At 46.5% G+C, this 25,213-nt stretch overlaps 4 protein-coding genes across 4 annotated transcripts; all 4 read right to left on the reverse strand.

Moving 5' to 3' along the window:
- Window positions 5,229–6,515, reverse strand: LOC110435463 (proline-rich protein 2-like). The gene is made up of 2 exons (XM_021461016.1): window positions 5,923–6,515; window positions 5,229–5,839 (listed from the first exon to the last, which is right to left on the reverse strand). Exons 1-2 carry the CDS (start codon window positions 6,124–6,126, stop codon window positions 5,570–5,572), a joined length of 474 nt encoding a protein of 157 aa, XP_021316691.1. The 5' UTR covers window positions 6,127–6,515; the 3' UTR covers window positions 5,229–5,569.
- Window positions 6,576–8,396, reverse strand: LOC110435462. Its single transcript, XM_021461015.1, has 2 exons — window positions 8,034–8,396; window positions 6,576–7,581 (listed from the first exon to the last, which is right to left on the reverse strand). Exon 2 carries the CDS (start codon window positions 7,576–7,578, stop codon window positions 6,823–6,825), a length of 756 nt encoding a protein of 251 aa, XP_021316690.1. The 5' UTR covers window positions 7,579–7,581; window positions 8,034–8,396; the 3' UTR covers window positions 6,576–6,822.
- LOC110435854 (translation initiation factor IF-2-like) lies at window positions 8,614–9,702 on the reverse strand. Its single transcript, XM_021461934.1, has 2 exons — window positions 9,688–9,702; window positions 8,614–8,973 (listed from the first exon to the last, which is right to left on the reverse strand). The coding sequence occupies exons 1-2, from the start codon at window positions 9,700–9,702 to the stop codon at window positions 8,614–8,616; spliced, it is 375 nt and encodes a 124-aa protein (XP_021317609.1).
- On the reverse strand, window positions 24,220–24,717 carry LOC8073981 (proline-rich receptor-like protein kinase PERK4). Its single transcript, XM_002450412.2, has one exon. It carries the CDS (start codon window positions 24,715–24,717, stop codon window positions 24,220–24,222), a length of 498 nt encoding a protein of 165 aa, XP_002450457.2.

Consider the following 25,213-nt stretch of genomic DNA (forward strand, 5'->3'; position numbering starts at 1 on the left):
GGTGAAGATAGGATCCGCGAGGTTCAACCTGATTGGTTGAACCCCCTAGGTGGCCACCCCTGACAGGGTGGGGCGCTCGCCCCTGCCCTATGGCAGGTGGGCCCCACCTTTTAGGTGGTGTCTTCCCGAGCCTTCCAGAGTATTCCTGAGTTGACGTTTCACGTATTCTCTCTATGTAAATTTGACATGTGGACCTCCTTTTGTTCTTATTCTGATAACCCCTACAGAAATAGACAATCACCAAAACTTGTGGAATTATGTTAGTGATAACCCCTATAGCTAGATAGTATTCTGATTTTAATCCTTTCTCATGCTATGTTGATGGTTAAAAAGAGTACTTATCTACCGTCAACAGCCACCTCTGATGATACGGCCCATGTCGGGCCATGAGGGTATAGGTGGTTTATACACCCACAGTTAGTCCCCGAGCTCCATGTATTGTGATGCGACACGCCATCTTGAGCTTCTTCGACTAGTGAGGCTTGATATCTTCGACCAACAGGAAAGTTGCCCGAGCAGTTGTGATAGTATTTCAGCCAGCTTAGAAGACAGTCGACCAACATTGACACCGAAGAAAAAGGTTGTCCAAATAATGCATTGTGCTCTTGAGAAAAAAGATTTCTTTCCTAATAAAGTGTGCCCACTTTACTTTTCTGAAAAGTGTAGAGTTTGAAAAAGCAATCATATTCACCGTAAGGTGAAGTGTGCCCACTTAGTCCCCGAGCCTGTTAGTAGGTGACGTAGGCACGTGGTGCCAGGTTCTAAAAAGAAAAGTCCATGTAGAAATTATGATACTGAGATGCATCGCCCGATGCATCATACCGAAGCAGTCCCTAAGCTTGCTGGAAGGCAAATTATGAGCCTTGTAGCAAGGTATAAAAAATTAAATGGCCCCTTAGTTGTATATGAGTCTAATTTATATGTAACCGAGAAGAGCAGTTCCCAACCTGTGATCAGAGCAATCCCCGAGCATAGCATTGGGAGTGATCGACGAGTCCTCGAGCGTGGTTAGGAATATAAACATGGTCGGTGGTCAGGCAGTCCCCGAGTACAACATAGGAAATGGTCAATGAGTCCCTGAGCGTGGTTGGGAACGTAAACACACTCGGTAGTCAGAGCAGTCCTCGAGCACAGTGTAGGGAATAGTCAACGAGTCCCCGAGCACACTGTAGGGAATAGTCAACGAGTCTCCGAGCATAGCTCGTTGACTGAACTAAGCTCCTGAAAAATAAATATAGAGAATAGGTAGTATATGATGTACAAATAAACTCTATAGAAAAAAATTCAGTACTGGTAGAAGATTGTAGCTTTGGTGTTATATTAAAGTTAGCACGAGTAGTTAATTCATCCTAGAGCTTGCACCAGCTCTAGTCTGACCAACAATCTGGAGCATGAGGCGTGGAGCCTAGGCACACGTAGGAATGCCAGCCTCGCCAGAGAGCTACTGCCGACCACGCGGAACGCATAGGACAGATCTCGTGAACGTGTGGGGAGGAGTCGGAGACAATGCCGGCTCTAAAAAACTCATGTAGGAGAAAAAACTAGTCGGCTAACTAAAAAGTTGTTTAAAGGATAATCATATCAAAGACATTATAAAAAATATTATGCTAAAAATAAATAAAATACTAGAAGTGCACTTATTTTTGGACGGAGAATCTGATCAGTGGTGACAAAATTGTCTGGACCTCGAGCTTTTTGACGTGTTGTCATGACGGTGGTCGCGGTTGTCATAGCACCGTTCTTCGTTGCGATCATTATTGCGACATGGCAGGTGGTTAGAGCAAGTAGGCTAAACAACTTGGTCAATAGCCCTAAGCAAGTCGGTGTTGTCGATCTACCTCCCTTTGTAGCAGGAAAGCAGACGACGCGTTGTCGGCGTGGTTGGAGATGTTGCTGGAGTGGTTGAAGCCGTAGCCAGCGTGGTTGAAGCCGTAGCCAATGCCAGTGAAGAAGTGATCGACGCAGATTAGATCTGCACCTCCTCCATGGTCGTGGCGGTGAAGCTGTCGAAGCCGGTGGTCCAGGTGATCTGGTCAATGGTGAACATGAGGCCATTCTCCACGGCCACGAAGTCAGGGATAATGGCCATCTGGTTCGCCTAGGAAGCTATATGCACACCTCCTACCTAGGGTGCCACTATCGACAAAATATGATCGGCAGTCTACCTAGAGGTATGCCCAAGGTAGTAGATTGTCGGTAGATAGGTGCGCAAGCTACAAACTAGATGATGACGCAAGGACGACGATGTAGTTGCAACGATGAAGTGGACACATGGGTGGTGGTGTTTCACCTGATGAGATGACATGCAGCAACCAACAACCCTGTTGCTCAGAGAAGATGCATGTAAGAATCAATGAACATGGCAATGACAAAATCAATGGCCCAATTGATGGGGCGATGTTGATGCCGAAGTAATACGCACGAGGTCGATAGACAGTGGGTGACTCAATCCCAATCAATGACCGGGCAAATAAAAAAGATGCAGTAGCAGGGGATCGGGTGTACCCAGCGAGGCGGCACAACAGCGATGATGCAACCTGATTGGGTGGCGCCAGGCGCACAACATGTCATAGACGCATAGGGTCGAAGGCATGGACATGGATCGATGTGGTAGAGATGGGCTGATCTGCTCGATAGCAGCGACACGCCAGATTTGGCTACCTCCATGGTAGCATAGGATCAGGGTGTGTGGTCGGGCCTTGCCGCCACCACGGCAACATGGGACGGGGCAAGATCCATCTGGCTCCATGCGACGTAGATTAGGAAGGTGTTGATGGTGATAGCCCAATGACAAGGGGGCTGCGGCCTGGTGATGATGAAGCCGAGATCTTGTTTTGTTGTGTAATGACAACGATGGCAGCCAAGTCAATATGATCGGTCGCCTAAACAGGGGCACTACACCTGGCAGGAGGTCAGTCCCTCCTCGAGGGTGCACGGTGCAGAAGTGGCATTGGCTTGGGTTAGGATCTAAACCTAGGTGAGCTCATAGGTAGAATTGGGGGGAAATATTTTTAGCAAGGGGAATATTGGTTGTTGTTGCATTGGGCCTTATGGGTTGAATATACAGAGTACATAGGACTAGCACCCCAATTGGGTGGTTCTATTCCTATTACTCTAACAATTACTCCATATACTATAAGCTACCTGATTTGGATGTTGTGCTAAGTAAACTTCCCTGAAATATATTGGTTGGGCTCAATACAAAGGGTGAACAAAAAATCTCTTCTGAATATTGCAGGTTGCTAGTTCAGTTTTGGCACAGCAACAACACACTACCGCTGAACTGATTATTTCTCAGGTACTCATCAAGTGCAAACCTCATTTGGACCAAGAGATACTGTTATAGTAAATTTCTTCACAAGATTTCATCAGTACGGCGGTTGTAGCTATGGCATGGGCACGGGGCCCATCCACGTCCACCTCCTCATCCTCCTCGCCCCCCTTCAGCGAAAGACTATCTCCAACAATGACAATCAAAATAGAAGACCCATTCGATGTTTGGGTAGCGTTATAGACAAAGGGTTCAATACCCATTTTTGTTTGTCCAGCAACAGGACCCAAAAGAGAACCCTCTCTGCAAAATGGGTTTCCAAGAGAGAATGCTCATATTTGGGTTGTGCCTCTCCTATCATCTAAAATGGGTCTCCTATATAGGTACTCTGTTAGAGGTCGATTTTGGTTCTCCTGGTACCCATTTTGGGTTTATATGCCTTATGGATCACCTGTTGGAGACCATATTAGAGTTTTGTTTCCCGTCGTGGCCCTTCTCTAGGGATGCTTTGTTTTGCTTGGCTCGGTCCGGCTGATGTTTCTCGATTCAATGTGTAGGTAGGGGTTGCATCTATGGCTATTCGGGCTTCTTCCGTGCCCAGGCTTGTTGCCATCTCCGGCCCCGGGTCATCGACGGCAGTGCTGTCATTTTTGTTTTTTAGCCCATTTTTTGAAAGATTCTCACAAATATGCCCTTTATATGGTTTAAATTCCAAACATGGACCCTAGCCTTGGGGCCATTCACACGTCGTCAATAGTGTACACCTTGTAGCCATCACTGGTGGCGTCAATGGTCGCAAACGTGGCGGCGACGTGGATGCGGCGTTGGTGCCACACATCACGGTGTCATGCATGGCGCCTCCGATCATGGCGTCATGATTGACGCCACCATGCACGGCGTCAAGCATGCAAATAAAACTAGGCCCTCCCTTTCTTCTTCCTCATTCTTCCTCACTCTTCTTCCTCCCGCATGTCGGCCTTCTCTCGTGCTTGGCGCGCATGCTGCCCCGCCTCGACCGGCCTTCGCTCCGCGGCCGCCTGCCCGGCCTTGCCCCGGCCCTGCCTTGGCTGCCCCGCCTCGGCCGGCCCGGCTCTCATTCCGGCCTAGGCCAGCCTACTGCAGCGCTGTCCCCTGAAGCGGCATTGTTCGTCTCAGTAGTGAAAGTAAGATTAGTTAGATGTTTGTTTTGCTTGTTTTGAATAGTTAATTTAATGGAGTGTTAGTTCTTGATTTAAAGACTTAGACATTTAATTGTTGTAGTTAGCTAATAGCTTTATGTAGTTGGATATTTATAGATTAAGATACTTATGTAGTTACTTAGCAAAAATATCACCTAACAATACTCTTTAGTTAGTTGCAAAGCAAGATAGTTTGCTGAAATTTGTAACTGACAGATTTTCGTTCTTTATATTGTAGGTTTACTGATGACACATTTTAACCGTCAGTACCTCATAAATTTTTATGAGAAAGAGGTCAATTTCAGTAATCACTCTTATGTAGGCCTAGTAGTACTTGTTAGGATTCCAACATCAACATACACTTTGCAGCCTACAGATCAGCCCCATGAAATCCATCGCGTAGTGATACTTGAAGCACTGCATCAGTCTACTGAGGTATTTGTTCCACTATACAATATCTCACGTTAGCATTTTGATTACACTACAGGAAAACAGGACTTCGCCAAGTGCCTGGGGCACTTGGCGAAGGCCACTTTACACTTGGCGAAGGCTTCGCCAAGTGCCGCACTCGGCGAAGAGCACTTGGCGAAGATCTTGTCGGTGAAGAGCTCTTCGCCGAGTGCCAAATTTCGGCACTTGGCGAAGCCTCTGCCTTCGCCAAGTGCCAGCCACGTGGCACTTGGCGAAGCCCCTCAGCCCGTGACTTTTACACTTGGCGAAGCTTGGAAATTTTATTTTTTTTTTAAAATGTCTGGGCTATTTCCGCACAATCCGCTATTAGGACAGCGTATCCATCGACAATTACTCATCACATATATCACAATATATCACAATATAGCACATATATCACATATATCGCAATACAACCATCGACATGTCCACAACCACATATCATCCATCACAATCACATAAACACATCGTCCATCCTCGACGAACACCACGTCCAACACATAGTCCATCACATAGTCCATCACAATCCATAAACACATAGTCCATCACAATCCATCAACTAAGTCCAACACATAAACAAGTAAAGGAACGTGCGAGGTACCTACGGCTCCACCTGGTGAGCAGAGTGTGAATCAGCCCACTGGTCCCACACAGGGTCACCCTGCTGCGGCTAAGTAGAGCCACCCGGCGGTGGACGAGGGAGAGGCGGCCACCCGGCCTGCGGAAGAGGACCACCGTAGACCCCGGCCTGTGGAGGAGGGCGAGTCGAGTACCCTGGCCAAGTGAACTGCGGAGGGCACCGAGGGGGCCACGTGTACTGCGGAGCAGCGCCAGGGTACACGTACTGTGGAGGAGGGGCACCGTGCAACCCTCCCTGTGGAGAAGGCCCCTGTGGAGAAGGCCCCTCTGGTGGAGTCGGGTTCGAACCCGCTGACTGTGGCTGCACAACGAAGTAGGGAATCCGTTAGTAACTGTGAGATGATCGCAAAAGCTAAAGAAATCAATGACTTTGAAGGTACTCACCGGGGTCCCGAAATACATCACTGGCCCACCACCTGCCTGCGCTGCCTCTAGTTGCTGTAGTAACGAGGGAGGGATGGGAGGTATTACCGCACCTGGTATCTGAATCGCCCCAAAGTAGCCAACCATCTCCTCCAAGACCTTTGCAGTGGCAGCTTGTACCTGGGCCTGGATCTGTTCCTGCATGTCACTTTGCATCTGATTCATCTGAGCCTGCAATATCCGACACACAAGGTTTAAACAATGCAAAGGAAATGATCGAATACATAAAGCAATGGACAACGAAAGAAAGTGAAGTCACCTGAAAGGCCGCCACCATCTGCGCCGAGCTCTGCTGCCGAGGTCGTATGGGCACAGAGCTGCTCGTGCTCCTCGACCGAATCGTGGCGAGGTTGTCCACGGAGGACGAGGAGATGGCACTGTTGGCCATCCAGTACCGGCCGTGCTGCTTCCCTCCTCCCAGCCTCATCACGAGGTCTGTGTCGAGGGGCTGGGCGGTCGGGTCGAAGTCGGCCCCATGGCGCTCGCGAGCCGCCGCCGTGTACTCCGTGAGCTTGGTGTAGGCGTTCTCGTTGGTGTACGCCTCGGGCCCGTGAGCTAGGTCGTACACGTTGTCCGGAGCTGTCGCCTTGCCCCTGTGTGCCAAGGTGTACGCCAAGTACTCGTTGCACTCTCGGTTCTCGTGCGACCGTGACTGCGAGGAAAACACAAAGACGATCACAAGTAATGAAAATTGAGCGTTAGAATTAAAAAATGAATAACACAAGTAATATACCCATCTCTCGGCGTTCTGGGCGAGGGGCTGTGGGCCCTGGTGGTGTGGCAACCCAGGCATCTGCAAGCGGCACTCCCGACGCTCCATGTGCTTCGCATAGGCCTCCTCTGAGAGCCACTTGTCCACCACTACTGGGGGATATGGCTCTGTTGTAAGCTGCCACCACTACTGTTTACCTCAACATACCTAGAGGAATTGCATTTCGGACAGTGTGTTGCTTCCTTAAGATGTCCCCTGAACAGGACGCACCCTTCCTTACATGCATGAATCTGCTCATACGGCATCTTAAGTGCACGAAGAAGCTTCTTTGACTCATACGTGTTTTTAGGCAGAATGTGACCCTCCGGAAGAAGGGTGCCAATAATTGTCAACGTGAAATCAAAGTGCTCTCGACTCATGCTAAACTGCGACTTCATCCCCATCAAGCATCCCAAGGCATCCAGCTGCGAAACCCTTGTGTGATCATGCAGGGGCTTTTGTGCCAATTTGAGCATCTCATAGAACGCTTTTGCGGATTCCTCTGGCTCGTCCTCCATTCCTTCCCCAAAATATGCGTCATGCGCGTCTTCCATCATGTCTGGCACCCCGCCATCACAATCATACTCCTCTAGACGTTCTCTCACCACCTCCTCTCTAATTCGACTGGCTTCACCATGGTAGATCCAGCGGGTATAGTTCTCAACAAACCCGTACTTGAAGATATGTTTCCACATCTCGCTCTTCTCGAATCTAGACATGTTCTTGCACTTGCTGCACGGACAAGGCATCCTTCTCGACCCTTTAGCGGCCTCGCCAAATGCATGCTCCAAGAACGCCATGGACTTTTGAACCCACTCTGTGGTCCTACATGCGAAGCCCGTGTACATCCACTCACGGTTTTCCATCCTCTGACATACACATGTGTGAGACAGTAATACAAGTACGAAATGCATCTACAAGGCGTCACTACAATGTAATAGGTGAAGGATAGGTCCTAATCCCACCCGAGGATGCGTAGATGAGGTTAGCTTCCATGCTCTACTCCCGTCCGAGTCAGAGTTTCGGCAGCACCTCCCCGCTGTTCTCTCGATACACGTCCTAGAAAGGAGAGTGTGTATCCGGAGAACAACGCGGAGGTGCTGCCGAAACTCCGACTCGGACCGGAACTGAGCATGGAAGCTAACTCATCTACGCATCCGTGGGCTGTCCAAAGTATGTGGACAATCCGAAACAGATACGGTCAAGGAGGATATGCACTGATCAACATACCACCAACCATATCTCTTTCGGACGGGAGACGCCTAACTGGGCTAAACCGGTCTACATAATACAACGGTAAAGGTCGAGGGGTTATTTATACCTAAGGTGTCGGAGTTGAAAGGATAGCGGCGCAGTGGTGAGTTGACGCAGTGGCGAGTCGGTGCGGTGCAGGTAGAGCCGCAACGCCTAGGTGCTCCGACTCCGCTCGGACAGGTCCTGCTAAGCAATAGAACAAACACAACACCATAAGTAAATAAATTCGACAGAACCTCCCCTGTACGGGGATGTTTCAAAACCTGCAAGAAAATAGCTAGCCGGCTCGATGGCCGGCGTCCATAGTCGGGGCACGATGGCCCACACATCCCCAATCCCGGCACGAAGGCCGTTAACCATATACGTCAATCACATCAACGGCCCAATGACCAAAAACTTAGTTCTTTACCAAGTTTCGTCTCCAAGGAGGTTGCACGTGTCGGACGATGGAGCGGCGGTGCTAGGGAGACGGCGGCACGGTGGCGGTGAGGTCGTCGAAAGCTACGTTTTGAGTTAGCTCCTCAACCTCCCATCTTCCTCTTCCTCTCCTCTCCTTCCTCTCCCTCTTCTTCCTCCTCCTCCTCTCCTTCCTCCTTCCCTCCTTCCCTTCTTCCCTTCTCCTCCCGGCCTCTCCCTTCTCCCTTCTCCTACTGGCCTGCCTCCCTTCTCCCTTCTCCTCCCGGCCTACCTCTGCTGCCCCCCGCTGCCTTCTCTGGCTGCAGCGCGCGGGGGAGGGCCGGGGTCTTGGGCCACGGGGGCGCGGCGTGCTGGCCGGGCCGGGGCGCGGGGTGGGGCGGGCGGGGCGCGGCGCGGCGGGCGGTGGGGCGGGGCGCGCGGGGCGCGGGGAGGCGCGCGGCCACCGGCGGGGGGCGGGCGGGGCGGGCGGAGGCGCGCGGCCGCCGGCGGGGAGCGGGGCTGGGCGCGTGCGTGGGGGCGGGCGGGGCTGGGCGCGTGTGTGGCGTGTGTGTGCGGGGCTGGGCGCGTGAGTGCGGGTGTGTTGTGTTTTCCTTTTTTTTAAGTGAAATGCAGCTTCGCCAAGTGCCAGATCGGCGGCACTTGGCGAAGAAGGGGGGTGGGGCCGGAAAACAAGTCTTCGCCGAGTGCCAGATCGGCGGCACTCGGCGAAGGGAGCGCGTGGGGCCGGCGTTCGATTTAAACGAACGGAGACTTCGCCAAGTGCCACGTGGCTGGCACTTAGCGAAGAGGCCTTCGCCAAGTGCCAACCACGAGGCACTTGGCGAAGAGGGTGTCTATGGCCGGCCGTGGCCTTTTGCATGCCACCCCTCTTCGCCAAGTGCCACGTTGCTGGCACTTGGCGAAGAGGGCTTCCAAGCAATTTCCCAGGGTTCTCTCTTCGCCAAGTGCCACGTGTATGGCACTCGGCGAAGCCTCGTCTTCGCCAAGTGACAGACGGAGGCACTTGGCGAAGCCGACGGCAAGGGATGGGGATGGATGCCGTCAGGCTTCGCCAAGTGCCTTTCTTCGCCGAGTGCTTGGCACTTGGCGAAGAGGCCATTTTGCCAAGTGCGTTTCTTCGCCGAGTGCTTGGCACTTGGCGAAGCCTTCTTCGCCAAGTGCTGGCTTCGCCAAGTGCCCGATTTTTGGCACTCGGCAAACTCTGGGGCACTTGGCGAAGCCTCGTTACCTGGTCGTAGCGCCATCAGTCGCAGATGCCAATCGCATCCTGAGAATACCATCATTACGAATTAGTGGCCACATACTTGCAGTGTATCCATGGATGCCCGAGTATGGTTTCACTGCTTACCCCATCGATAGCACCACATCCAGCTTCCGGACAGCAGCTAGACACCCACTATCACCAGGAAATAACGAACCATTCAGGATTACCTTGGAAGGCATCCCACTGCATCTTTGTCTTCAGCCCTTGATAATACATAGAATCTTCGTGAACATATGTGAGCTTCGGGATGTCCATTTTAATAGAGCTGATCTTAGTTTCATCATGTATACATATGCACCTCTATCAGCTATACATAGTCCTGCACATTTAGGCATCCGCAGGCGATTGTCCGCCGGGTAAGCAGTGGAACCATACACCGGAGGGACACTGCACCTCTATCAACTATACCTAATCTTGCACATGTAGGATTCCTATTCAGATTACTACAAAAGGCCTTGTATGTTTATATAGGCATGAGCACAGGTTAGATATATATAAGTCTGGACGGAAAAACTCATAATTGTCCGGTAATTAGAGGGAGGTGGTTCAAAAAAAATTGGAAGGACGAAAAAAAATAGTCTGAAATTTTACCTCTTCATTATTAGGTATAGATATAGACTAACTTTTTTTTTGTGACAAATGTAAGAACCTGCTTTTTAGCAAACAATTAACCATAGTAAAATAAACAATAAGTTTCTCTTAATTACATTAACTTGTTAATTTAATACACCTTGGCATGGACATATATAAATCGTATGTAAATTCTTGGAGCTATGCAGATCAATATAGCTTCACAAAATAGCACACAACCATTCTCTCACATCTAGTTGCAATATAGTAGTATATTTCACTGCAGCTACTGTTGCCATACCCTTCTAGAAGGAGGCCAACCAATCCAGTGCCAGCAACTAGGCAAGCACACTATGCAGAGCCTTGACCAAGCTGAGTTGAAGAAAATATCTGCCTGGAGAGAGAGGAAAGACTAGTAGTATAATAAGGACCTAGTACAAGTGCAAGGAGCACCACCTCCATGGCTTCCTAGTAGTAACTAGTAACCAGTTCCTGCCTCCTGCTCGAGGCTGAGGCCTGCTAAGAAATACATGGTTCAAATCCTAGCCAAAAACAAAAGTCACTAACCTTTCACACCATCGAACATGGAGACCTGATCATCCATGGAGAGTGGCAAGTGGGTGAGAGTAAGGCAGCTGACCATGGAAGAAGTCAAGAGAAGTAGCCAGGTGAGGATTAACCACATCGAAAAGAAGAAACTTTTCAGTAGTCAAGACCTGCAAGGAGAAAGCGTGCTTGTTGAGGGAGAGAGTGAAGCTAAACATCACCGGAATTAAGGTGAGGTTTATTTTCACATGCACATCTATAGAAACTTTTTCCTTCTCCACTAAGAGCACGATACACCTACCATGAAGATAGATATTTTGACTGTACTAGTAGAGCATAGCTAACAAATACTAGGTGATATGTTTTGGCCAAGGAAAATTGTGTGCTAGCTGTAATCAGAACATGAACTAGTATTCTCCTTTTTTTTGTGTGCAAATATACACATAAATAGTTGAATCAGGGCTAAAACATTTACAAAAGAAACTTTCACATCTACATGTAAACTGACTAGATGAACTGAGTTTGAGGATGCAAGAGTAGGAGCACTCACTGTCAGGTTGTGGAGGTTGTCGCCGGACTTTGGAGTCATGGTGCTGCACACACGGGTCTTCTTGGCCCTGTCCTGGGCATCACGGCCGCCAAGCACGGCACCGTGATGGAGCAGGTCGCCGCCGGCCGCCACCCCCCAACCTGCACACATTAGAGAGGAAAAATCGAAGGGGAGAAATAGATAGATAGCAACTACAACTTTTGGGGACTTGATTTGGGGTACAAATCGCTGAAATACTCCAGCCATGGGGGTGGATTTGGTACAGCCACCTTGGGCGCCATGGCTGCAGAAGAGGGAAAAAGGAAGCAGAGCTAGCAGAGAGAGGAGATGGAGAGTGGGCAGTGCGTGTGTTGCTCTGTTGACTTGCAAGTGCATTGGGTGTCTACATGTACTAGTACTACTACACTAAGTAGTATGAAGTAGGGTACCTTTCTCTTTTTTTTCATTGGATGAGCTCACATGTTATTAGCAGGGAAAGGCGAGGTTAGGAGTTATTAGTTTATCCAGTGACTGACTAATTTTTAAATATGTCTATATATATTTCCTATAAATCATGCCATGATTAAGATTAAGGACTAATGATTTATGAGCAATCTTTGACAATAAGAGATACTAGCTCGGACACAGCTACCATGTAGATTATTATATATACATATGATTATTGTTGTCTTATTTTGCTAAGTACCTATATATAAATATTACGATGACAGGAGGCAAACTAAAATAGTGGGAGGACGTCCGAAGAATACAAACGTATCGATCAACATTTTCTGATACAGGCAAGTCATGTAGATGATACATTGATTTTTTTATAAAGACGAACCTATTTTCAAAATGCTTGCATGAAAATATATTTTCTAAATTAAACTGAACATGATGAGGATAATGATTATTGGATGATAAATGAAGATTCGGTATACAGAGAGCTTATGGAATGTGATGATGAATTAGGGTCGGTCAAGCTCTCTCTATATCGACTATGAATACATAAGGACTCACCCTTCTCACTCATTATGTGGGCCGTATGAAATCGTGTCGGCAAGTGAACTCGTTTGTGACGGGCCGAGTCTGGTACCCATGAATGTTGTTATATACTCCCTATGGTAAGTGAGGAGAGGGTTGGGTGATGAAATCCCCAATCAGGTGTCGATGAAGTACACTCAGGCGTATATATTAGCGCACGTGGATAGATGTGGATGTATATAATATACGGTAGTGGGGAAAGTCACGGTATCTTGACCATGAGTCATACCTAAGGAAGTGTGATGGAAAATTGGTCAAGGTAATCATGGGTAAAGCGATACAAACCTGCACAGGGTTAAACCGTGAATTCACGTTATGTCTCTTGGATCGGAGGCTACGGGAGCCTACAGGAGGCTCTGTCTCACTTATGGGTGATAATAGATTTCTTAATTTATTTTCTAAAATATGCAATTTTTTGGTAAATGATCTATGAATGAGAATAGATATGACAAAAAGATAGGAATGCATTTCATTTGATTTATTATATGCTTGCTGAGTGTTTTGTACTCACTCTTGCTATTAACCCTCCCCCTTCAGATGAAAAGGGACAACCTATGATGAAGAGATAGGCCAAGCACTTGATCTAAAGACAGCCACAGGAAAAATACATGATAGAAATAAATTTCAATTATGATGTAAAGATGTTGCTATTATAATTGTTTTGGGTAATGTTTATTAACTGTATTTATTTTTACTGTAATAAATTTTATAAGATCTTAACTATCGTTCTGTTGCATCACTTTGATTAGAGTCATTATTCGAGAAGGCATCGCTTTGTTGAATAATAAACCCTAAGCCAGCATTTTTACCTTGGTAGTGAAAATGCGGGGCGTTACAACAAAGATATAGACTAGCTGGCGACATTAACAAAATGCTAAAGTATGTTCTGTAGGACTATATGATACCTTCTGTCTTTGGAGCGTAGTTCCGTATTGTCCGCGCTTTGTTGTGATTATCATCTAAGCATATAAGGAGTAGAAAGTTAACTATTTTGGTACAAGCTGGAGCATCTCCCACAGTGAGTAAGGTTAGGGATTGGGGCATTCCCAAATTCAGACTATTTGCATGTATTTTTTTGAAGACGTAACTGTTTAAGTAACTGCAACTCTAACTGTGTCCTGCTCTGGCAGTGGTTCAAGCTATTGCCAATCTAGACGACCCTACGATCGAGCTGCCATTGACTGCTGAAAATGTTGAGATGGTGTTGGATGAAGTATGGCAATGTTGCGTTGCATGAGATTGATGGGAACTTTTTTTTGAGAAAGGATTGATGGGAACGTGGTAAGGTTAAAGCTGCAAGAAGCATGTGGGTCGTGCCCGGCTTCAGTAACAACGATGAAGATGGGTATTGAACGGCGCTTGAAGGAGAAAATACCAGAGATTGTTGCAGTTGAGCCCATCGCTGATGATGAGGAGACTGGCCTTGAGTTGAAGAGAACATTGTATATGTTCTATTGTTGGCCAAATATTTCCATTACTAGTAAGGATCACTTGATTCTTAAGGAATACTGAATTAATAACCAGGATTTATTTTGTTAGAAGTTGGCTAATTAAAATGAATTTTCCTTGAATAAGATCAAATTCTTCTGAAATATGAAGTATACTTTTTTTGTAAATAAAATTCAGAGTTTTCTGATGAGTTGTGCTTATTTATTTCTACAGTGCTGTGACTGTATAATGATGTTATTATGAGTTATTTTACATTTAAGTCCATCTTCTACGCCAGTTTGTAGGCTTGAATTATTCATCTTTACCTATTAGCATATTGTGGAAAGTGTATTGCATAGGTAGCATGCTTTACTTCAGTTTTCTGTTCGTAGGATCATGTCAGGACTTTTCAGCGTAGTTGCACTCATGCTGTCTTTTTTTTTGAACGCAATGGCAGGAGCTCTGCCTTTCAATTAAGTAGGAGAGCAAAAGAGTTTATGTACAAGCAAATAAAGAAAAAAGAAAAAAAGTGTGGGTTCGAAGCCACAGTTGCAGACAAACAAAGAGCAACACCCTGAGAAAGCTAGGCTTGATTGAAAGCTCTCTTTCTTTGTTCGATGTCGTCCTTGATTCTTGCAGCCACCTGCACCACCGTCTCTGAGGTGTTATTGAATATTCTCCTGTTTCGTTCCTTCCAGATGTTCCAAAAGGTGTAAATCACCATCCCATTGAGTCGTCTTCGTTCTGAAATTGGTACCTTTCTTGCTGTGTCTTCCCACCATGCTTTGATATGTATAGGATTGGCCTGAAACTATGCCCGCAGTTTAGAGAGGTTCTCCCACGAGATGATCTAATCCCAAACTGCCTTTGCAAAAGGGCAACACAAGCATAGGTGCAGGCCAGTTTCTAAAGGACCATTGCAAAGTACACAATGTTCTTGATGTGGCCATCCTCTTTTCTGTAGGTTATCAGCCGTTAGAATTTTGTCTTGCACTAGAATCCAAGCAAAGATCTTGCATTTGTTCTCCACTTTGGCTCTCCAAATTAGCTCACTTCAAAATAAACCAAAGGAGCCTTTAAATTGGATTTGATACGCTGAACAGGTGGAATAAACCCTGTCCGGTGTCCATCTCCAGGCGATCGAATCTCTAATGCCCTGTTGGAGGTGCACACCCTGAATCCTAATCCAAAGGGATACAAATTCTTCAATGTGGACAGCCGAGGTGATTCTTCTCCTTAGTGAGCGTATCCAATTGTTATTCTGTAGCCTTGTACTGTTCTGTTCTTTCTTGGAGCAAGTTGAAACAAGTTTGGGGCCATATACCTAGGAGCCTCTCTGTCAAGCCAATTGTGGTGCCAGAAGCGGGCCTTTGCACCATCACCCAATGTTATTGTGACTGATGAGTTGAAAAGGAGGCGGTCAGCGTCATTGCACGGGAGCTCAGATCCGAGCCACGGTTTTGAATCTTCCACCCATTCTTGCCATAGCCAACGAAGGCGTAGAGCTCTCCCAAATCTCTCTAGGTCCGGCACCCCTAAGCCCCCGAGCTCCTTAAGTCTGGTACATGTTGGCCAATTGCAATGACCTCCGTTAGCATTCTCCTCCCCCTTCCACAAGAAAGATCTCCTGATTTTGTCAATTGTCCTCCTTGCCCATGCAGCCAAAGGAAAAATGGTGAGGTGGTAGGTTGGCACGGAAGACAGGACAGAAGTGACTAACGTGAGGCGCCCTGCTTTGTTTAACCATTTCCCTTTCCATTTCGGTAGTCGTTGTCCAATGCGCTCAATGAGGGGCACAACATGGACTTTCTGAAGCGATCTAGTGTGAAGCTGCAGTCCCAAATATTTACAAGGGAAGACACCTCTGCTACCAGTGAAGGGTGATAAGACTTGGTCTAGATCCACATTTTCACATCTGATTGGGTGTACAGAGCTCTTTTGCAAATTTATGTGGAGTCCAGAGAAGTTACCAAAAGCTTCAAGGATTGTTTTCACAGCTACTACGTCCTCTTTGATCGGGTTGATGAATATGGCCGCATCATCGGCATACATGGATGTTCTCCATTTTGCTGCTACGTGTGGTAAGGGGCTGAGGATCCCTTGCTGAGTTGCTAGATCGAGCAGCCGCTGGAGCGGGTCCATAGCCAAAATGAAGAGCATTGGAGAAAGTGGATCTCCCTGACGAACGCCTCTAGCATGGGTGAAGTTGTGGCCTTGTCTTCCGTTAAGTAGTGCAGACGATGAAGCTGTACGAAAAAGGATGGAAATCCATTCACGCCAGCGGGATCCAAAGCCCAAAGCTTGTAAGGTCTCCAACAAATATCCCCAATTTACAGTGTCAAAAGCTTTATGGATATCCAACTTCATGAACAAGGCTGGCGTCTTTTGCTTATGTAGCTTGCGTACTGCGCCCTAGACATAAAGAAAGTTATCTTGAATGCTTCTTTTCTTTATGAAAGCGCTTTGACAATTGGAGACTAGGGAATTCAGGCGAGGGCCAAGTCTGTTAGCCAGAAATTTGGAGAAAATTTTGGCAATACTGTGAATGAGGCTGATGGGTCTAAAGTCTGTAACCCTCATGGCTTCAACTTTGCACTCATGTTGTCATGCAGCGTCATTTTTCTTGTCTGCTGGAAGCTCTGGTTCTTTGGCTGATTTCCATTGTATAAACTTAGAGCTTGTCCTTGTATCATAACAACTAGCTTTTGTTGTGCCCCTGCCAATGCACACACTGATATATTTATGTTAATGGCTAACAAATTTAGCTTTTGCATCCTTATAAACTGTTCAGTATGTGAGGTAACATCCTTTCAGCTGTCAGCTGTGCTATAGCAGCGCACCGTGCACCATGCAACCCTGTTCAACTGATACAGGGAGCGATGTTAATCATGCTATCGTTAATTGGAAAATCTGTCTGTTGATATAGGTTTTGTGATTTTCCAGGAAAAAACTCAAGCTCGGTGAGCCTGTTCGACTAAATGGTGAAGCTTCAGAGGAGGGGTTTCTTGGCCTGTTCGACTAAACGGTGAACCTGTTCGACTCCGTTTCTTGGCCTTTTCTTTTGGAGGTCCTTCAGAGGAGGGGTTTTGGACCTTCTTGGCGGAACATGATCAGTGGTTTGCTGGGGCTCGTCTTCTTCGAGGGTGTTGCTTAACGGGGTGCCCAAGGAGATTATTCACCACAGGCGGGGTCTCCGGCAAGGTGACCCGCTGTCCCCTATGCTGTTTATATTATGGTTATGGATGTCCTGGATTGCTTAATTGTCAAAGCTAGTAATGAAGGTCTTCTACAGCCCCTCTCTTTGCGGTGTATTCATCATCGCATCTCCCTATATGCTGATGATGTAGTTCTTTTGCTTCGCCCAGTTGCCTCAGATTTACTATTGGTTGATGACTTGCTACAGCTGTTTGGAACTGCTTCGGGGCTCCAAACTAATATTCAGAAAAGTAGTATCTCTCCTATCCAATGTTAAGAGGAGGACTTGGCTGTGGTGATGACTCATTTTCCTTGCAAATACCTTGGCCTTCCTCTTTCTCTCAAGAAACTGAATAGAGCACAGTTACAGCCTCTGATTGAAAAGGTGGCGGATCATCTTCCAGGTTGGAAGGCTGATTTGATTAGCAGGGCTGGACTGGCAACATATGTGCAATCAGTAATTACTTCTACTTTGATCTATTACTCTATGGCCTTGGAGCTTCGTTCTTGGTGTTTGAAGGCCCTAGATAAGATTCGACGTAAGTTCCTTTGGAGAGGCCGGAAGGAGCTAAAATGGTGGTCACTGTTTGATCACTTGGCCCAAGGTGTGTCACCCAAAAGAGCTAGGAGGTTTGGGCATTTTGGACTTGCAATATTTTGGATGGGCCCTCAGGGTCCGCTGGTTGTGGTTGGGGAAAACTGAACCCAACAAGCCTTGGGCTGCCTTCCCTATCTGAATAAATAAAAACACCCAAGCACTCTTTTCCATGGCTATGACCACCACCGTTGGTAGCGGGTCTCAGACGAAGTTCTGGACGGACAGGTGGCTCAATGGGATGTCCATTGAGCTGCTGGTCCCCCACCTTTTTGCTTGTGTTCCCAAAAGGCGTGTGAGAACTCGTTTGGTCGTTGAAGCGCTTCAAGACAACACTTGGGTTAGTGATACCCAAGGGCACCACACTGTTGCAGTTCTGGCTGAATATTTGGAAATTTGGGAGGTGGCTCAGGAAGTGGTTCTGCAACCTGATGTGACCGATAAACACAAGTGTAAATTTGAAGCCTCTGGAGATTTTTCTACTAAATCAGCATATAGGACCTTTTTCAATGGTGCTATCTTGTTCGAACCCTGCAGGCTGATTTGGGACAGCTGAGCCCCTAGGAAGTGTAAATTCTTCCTTTGGTTAGTGGCTCATAACCGGTGTTGGATGGCAGATAGGCTGGCCAGACGGGGTCTCCCACATCCTGAGCATTGCCCACTTTGTGACTAGGAGGAAGAATCTATCCAGCATCTCTTATGTTCTTGCGTTTTCTTGCGATAGTTCTGGCATCAGCTGCTCCGTCGTTTTGGGCTTCCTGACATTGGTCCTCAACCTGACTTGACAAATTTCTTTGAGTGGTGGCTTTAGGCTGGCAGCTCTTTCAACAAGTTAAACGGGGCTTCAACTCGCTGGTTTCTTTGGGTGCTTGGATTCTTTGGAAAGGTAGAAACGACAGGGTCTTCAATGGCAGCTCACCCAATCTCAGTCGTGCTCTTCTCCTTGCTTGTGAGGAGGCTGATCTCTGTATTTTGGCCGGTGCCAAAGGCCTCAGAAGACTTAGAAGTCTGGTTGTTGCTCGCCATGGTGGCTAGAGGTCTTTTGTAGTGTGTTTTTCTTTGTCCAGGTTTTTCTCTGGCGCAGTTGTTTTTGTGCAGGCTGGAGTGTGTGTGTTGTGTTCCTTCTTGGGTGTGTTGGTGTGGGGTGGGGTTGAACCTGTTTTGTACTGTGGCATTTATGCCTTTTTTCCTCCTATCTTAATGCAATGATACGCAGCTCTCCTGCGTATTCCAGAAAATATTGTTAAGGTTAGGCTTATAGGCCCAGTGCTGGTGTGATGACTGTCCGAGTAGCATTGACTCAGAAGCTCCGCGAGAATTGAGATCCCTAAAATTGCAGCTGTCCAGCTATTGCCACAAGATTAGAATCTTTTAGAAGCCATGCACCGGTCACAGTTGACAATGTATATGTACTACTGCAATAAATCTTAAGGAGCTATAATGTGTAGCCTACTGAGCATTTAGCTCCTCTTCATCAATATTATGATCATCGATACACAATGTTCAAGTAAAGGTGTTTGTTGGATTTGTAACCAGAGTTTTGGTTTCTGTCTGTATGATTTGCAATCTTATAGTGACGAGGGAAGAGACTAAATCATAGAGTACATACATGTTCAACTTTCAGAAAGAGTAGGTTCAAGTTGATGTCTATTTTGATCTGCAAACTTTGTTAAATTCTCAAATTCACTTAATAGATTATTGATCCGCACCTTTGCCAATCAGAGGATAAAGCACCAAAACAAGGCCTTGTGCCACTATATTGCACAAGCACCAAATGGGGCAAAGGTTCAGTCGTAGTGCAGCACTTGGGAAATGCATTAATCATACAATGCATAACTGATCATCATGAGTCATTTAATTTCTTCTACAATTGCGATTTACTGAGGCATCACAACAGCAAAGCATTCCACTAAACTCTTTAGCTCCATATATACAGTTTTCTGACCAAATGACATAAAGCTAAGATGCCTTTAAAACTTAAATTGCAAAAACAAACCATTCCACACAACTCTTTAGCTCTATACAGTTTTGTGACCAAATGGCATAAAGCTAAGATAACTTTAAAGCTTACATTGCCCAATAGATGCAAAAGAGCAAGGATGTGAGCATCCATGAGACTCCTAGGTGAAAAACTTCAGGATAGAGCTATATATTGTGCACAACTGCATTTAAAAACAAAAAGGTCTGTATAGCTCCATTGCTCGAAACTGTCTTAGCACAAACTAGAGCTATAGTGAAGTAGATAGTGCAGACTTGGGCAGCTACATTGTTATACTCATTCAGTTGGTTGAGAAGTACTGCCTTGTCAATCCATGTAATCAAAGCTACACCAAGAAAACAAAAGACCTTGTTTTGGTGCTTCATCGTTTGATTGGCAATGGCCTTAACCTACACAAGACACTAACCTATTATCCAAACAATAATGTCAGATTAGACACTAACTTATTATCCAAACAATGCAGTAATAGTTTCTTTATTTATCTCATGTCCCATGTTTATCTCATGACTATCGGTCTTCATTGCCAAATGTGCAAATCTAAAACCAAGAAATTGTGTTAGCAAGAATGAAACAATGGCTATTTCTTGCTAGTACATTAAAATTACAACGATGCAGCAAATAAAAATGAAAACTAGTTTTAGCAAAGGGTTATGGCACTGTGCAAGGTGCCATGCTCAATCACACTATTGGTTGCTACTCCTACATTGGACTGATGCATCAAGGCAAACTAAAGATAAGTTTCAGTACTGAATGTAGTTAAAACTAAAGATTAGTTATTCAGCGGATGGCAATGCCGTGTTGGATTAGGCGCGCGTTTCCTTGAGCTATTAGCCCATAATTCGATTGGGACCGCCCCCACGGTCTTTAAGTGACACTACTGAGGCAGTTTCCCAAGCTCTCACAATCATTGAGCCATTCAACTTATTATTTTCCAGAAAACATTTTTATCTGCATCATAACAGTACTTCTTGCATTTAAATTTACTGATGAGTTTATTTGCATTATTAGCTCATAGCATTATTAGGCTCCTTTACATAGTCAAGAGCAAAGGATAAATCAAATTCTTAATGATCAATGTGTGCCCCCAAACTAAATAGATGATTGCAATGCTTTAATTAGTTATGATGGTCCCCCTTGCAGCAATATATAATAATGGAAAAATCTCTTTATACAACATCGTTATGCTATTATAAACTTTGTGTTTAGGAACTGATTGCATAAATGTATGCCTAGACCATCCAAGTTGAACCTTTTGTCGAGGTGAATCTTGGTGCATATTTCTTCTCTTAAACAAAAACTCAACTAGTCCCTTAGAGAAACATAGATTACTATGCTTTGATAGTTGAAGAGTTGATTATTACTAATTAAAAAGAATGCTATGTTGCAATAATATGGTGATTTGGTGTTCAACACCGAACATGAAAGGAGAAGAGAGGTAGAAGATTAGAGCAAACGAGTGACATGACAAAGTCCACTCAACTCCCATTTTATAGGGGAGGTGGGAGTGGAGGTTTGTCTTCCTTACCATGCTAGAGTTTATGTTTACAAAAGAGTCCCTAGAAGTTGTAAATGGGCCATAAATACTCTCAAATAAGCCCTCTAGCTTTTGGCCCAAAACACTAAAATGGGAGTCCCTAACTTATGATATACCCCAACTATGGTCCCTCAGCTATTTGGTTTTGACTAGAAGGACCCAACAGCTGACTACAACTAATTGTGCCCCAACTACAACTCATACTCAGCTGCGAGTGTTAATATTTCTTAACATCACCTTATTTAATAAGTTGTCATCCCTAGCAATGATGCTAGAAATGTCCTGTCAGTATTTATTCATGTTCACTTGTAATTGTCAAAGAGTAAAATAATCCGCAAGTGCACAGATTTTATACCATTGTAGCATTTCACTCGGGAGTATATCAGATTTCATTATTTATACTTTTACCACGGGGAAGGATGGGCAAAGAAATTAAAATGATAACTTATACCATTGATGGAGAAGTAAACCACAACCAATATCCTACTCATAACTAGGGTAAGTCATAGGATATAATAGATGTGCATATGTTAATTGATCATCAATAATGAATAGTAAATCACTCAGAGTACTCCTTTCTATGGCATTAGCATGGCTAAGAAAAATTAGATAGAGAATTCCTAAGTCATTCTTAAATATAGGTCAAAGCATACAAATCCACCACATCTTTCTGAAGATCCAATAGGAATGTACTCGCTATGGACGCAAACGAAATAATCATCGACACGGTGAAGACCAGGTACCATTGCGACAAGTTGTGCGCTGGGCTAGCGAATGACCTCTGGTAGATCACAATTCACCCTAATTGTTTGAGTTTATCATCTAGAATTAACAACTAGTAGTATTTTTCTCTCACAGTAAATCAGCATCAGTCATAAAAACCATCCAGAGTTGGTGCGTGCCACACGAGGGCTAGGTCAAATGTAACAGAGATGGCGCTTTCTACCTGAAATCTGGATAGGGGGGCCATCAGTGCAGTTCTTCTGGGCCAGCCGGAATTTTTGAGGGAGGTAGAGCAAGATGGTACGACCATGGCCTTAATGCGCTCACGATGGAGGCTCTGGCTTGCAAAGATGGAGTGAATATTGCGAAGGATAAAAATATTCGGAGTCTACTACTAGTTGAAACGGATAGCCAAGAATTGGTGAAGGCTTGGGGGGATGCTGAACTTTCAAAGATCATGCATTTCATCAACCATCAGATAAATTAGAAGAGTTGAGTGCTATTTTTCATAATTTTTCTTTGGTGTACACCAATCAGTCTTGTAATCAAGTAGCTCATCTTGGCTAAGCAGATCTCAAATGTTAATAAGAGGGGTGAGTAGCAAATAGCCCTGTTGGCCAGAGATTGTAACCCTGGTGCTATCAGGGTTGTTTAAAACCTACTCCACTTTGCAGGCACAAGAGAATTTGGAGCATTGGTGGCTCTTTGGTGTGTAGACACACGTCTTCGCATTTTTTTTGTAAAAATACCCTCTGGCTTTTTAGAAACTAACCCACAGTCCAGTTATCCACCAAGAGCAGGAAACACGTTCTAAGATTTATGTATGGAACCCTACTTATGGAATCAGGTGAGTGTTTCAAAAAAATCCTCGCAATTTTTCAAAAAAAAAACTCTCACCTCTCAGCCCTTGGCCCCTCACACAACCGCATCATTCCTCTCTTTTCTCTCCTCTCATCTCCCCGCCGCCCCTGCTCTCCTTCCTTCTGAGCCCCTACACCGCCATCGCTCAAGAATGGAAGCTGTGAGACATTTATGGTAGAGGGAGGGGTGCATGGAGCACCATCGCAGCTCTCCACGTCGCTCGAGATCCCATGGTCCGGTGGAGACTTTTGAGGAGAATCAGTAGCTTCGTCCTCCTTTAGATCCAGCCGACACCTCCTCCTCCAGATCTAGCGCGATGGGGATGACAGTTGCTTTCCATCACGCAAAGAGGTTTCCCGATTCAAGTGCCGCGGATGTGCGTGGAGTTGAACGGGTGACGTTCATCTCTGCTGGTAGTGTCCAGGAGAAGGACGGTAAGCTGGATCTCAGCCTTTGCTAGGTGCAGCGACGAAGCCAGCAGTGGGGCTAGGGGGGCTCCAGCCCCCCCTACCGCTGCTGGCCCAGTGGAATTTTTAGTGCTCTCCTTCTAATTTTAGACACAAATTTATAAGGTAGGGTGGGCTGAACACTTTATTTTTTAGATATATTTTGTGAATTTCATCATTAATCTATATTTACGAGGAGTAATAGTAGAGCTAAGTTGATGTAGAGCTTTTGTTCAGCCCCTCCAAAATTTTTTCCTGGCTTTGTCCCTGGCTAGGTGATACAAGTTCTTTGTGCAAGTCATTTCTTATGTATTTCTAATTTCTCTCATCCATTTTTTTAGATTCGATTGCTTTAGTTCTGGTTCTGCCTCTATTACCGCATCCATGACTTGAACAAAGGTTAGTGCAGTTCATGATAACAAGATTAGCATGAATATTTGCCTTGGTAATTTATTTAGTGTCACAATGCGTTGCTTCCTTCAAGAAAGGTAAATATTTGTACAATCATCGTTGCATTTTGTTGTATTTCATTCATAACAATACCTGTTTACATGCTTTGCTGCACTGCATTCAGAAGAGACATGTGCCTTCTCGACAAGGTAGAACTGCCTCCGTTGTTTCTACTGGGGCTTAATTCAGCATTCACACTGAAGTCTAAGTTTTCATTTGTTCTAATACACTACTACACAATTGTTAACCATGACGGGTAATTTACATTTACCGCAGCGGGCATTGGCGTCTGCCACGAATGAAAGGTCACAGTTAATCGTGGCCTCACCGTGGCGGGCGCCTTTGCCCGCTACGGAAAATGGAATTACCGCAGCGGGCAACATAAGGTGCCCATTGCGATTAATCCCATTTTCCACAGCGGGCACCTTATGTTGTCCGTCGCGGTTAATGATTTTATAAAAACAAGAAAAAAACCCTAGACAGGCCCGCCGAGCCCATCCAGGGGCCCGACGAGCCCATCTAGGTTATTGCCGCCGCCGTCAGGGAAACCCTAGCGCCGCCGGTCCATGGTCCCTGTCCTGAGGCTCGTCGTAGTACGAGCTGCTCTTGTCCATCTCCATTAAGCGGTCCGCGTACTAGACGCTCTCGATCCTCACGGCACCTTTTGCTCCCCTTTGCCACCACCACGCGCCCCCACCGTGGCGGCGGCGGCGGCCACGTTTTCACCGCGCAGGATGCGGACGATGGTGCGCATATCCGAGCGACGGTCAGGCTCGCCCTGCACGCAGAGCGCGGCGCACTCAACGACGTGCGCGAGCTGCGTAGCGTCAAACGCGCCCCGGAGACGCGGGTCGATGAGGTCCCCGAGCCGGCCGCGCGTGATGAGCGGCTCTGCCCACTCGGTGATGGTGCGCTTCGCCCCCGACGGCAACCGCTCGATGGGCTTCCTCTCGGAGACGAGCTCGAGGAGCAGGATGCCGAAGCTGTAGATGTCGCAAGCTCCCAAGACCTTCCCCCACATGGCGTACTCAGGCGCCAGGTAGCCCAGCGTGCCCTTGACACATGTGGTCATGTGTGAGACCCCCTCGGGGACGAGCTTGGCGAAGCTGAAGTCGGCGACGAGCGGCGCGAAGTCCAAGTCCAGCAGCATGTTGCTGGCCTTGATGTCCCGTTGGTCCGTGCCGGCGCAGTAGCCTCGCAGAAGACGGCGCCGAGGACGGCGACATGGGTGAGCTGTGCCCTGGAGCGGGAGCCGCGGTTGCGGGAGGAGGAGGAGGAGCGGTGGTGGCGAGCGTGGAGAGGAGGAGTGGCGGCGGCGAGAGAAGGTGTGGTTGTCGGCTATTTATATCACCCTTGCTATCGGGCCTCTAGTGGGCTATTTGGGTTTCGAAATTTACTGTGACGGCCATGATAGGTTGCCCGCTGCGGTAAATCGATTTACCGCAGCGGGCAAAAGTGTCCGTCACGGTTAATTAAAAGTGTCCGCCGCGGTAAATCGCACGATTTACCGCAGCGGGCAAAAAAAACGTCCGCCATAGAGTGAACAGTAGCAACATCACGGAAGTTCGTTTCTGTAGTAGTGATAGTTGTTTTCCATATTTCATATCTCAGGCTTCTTGACTTAGCTAGCAATGAATTTTCATGGT

This window comes from Sorghum bicolor, chromosome 5, assembly GCF_000003195.3.
Source record: "Sorghum bicolor cultivar BTx623 chromosome 5, Sorghum_bicolor_NCBIv3, whole genome shotgun sequence".
In the NCBI taxonomy this organism is placed as follows: domain Eukaryota; kingdom Viridiplantae; phylum Streptophyta; class Magnoliopsida; order Poales; family Poaceae; genus Sorghum; species Sorghum bicolor.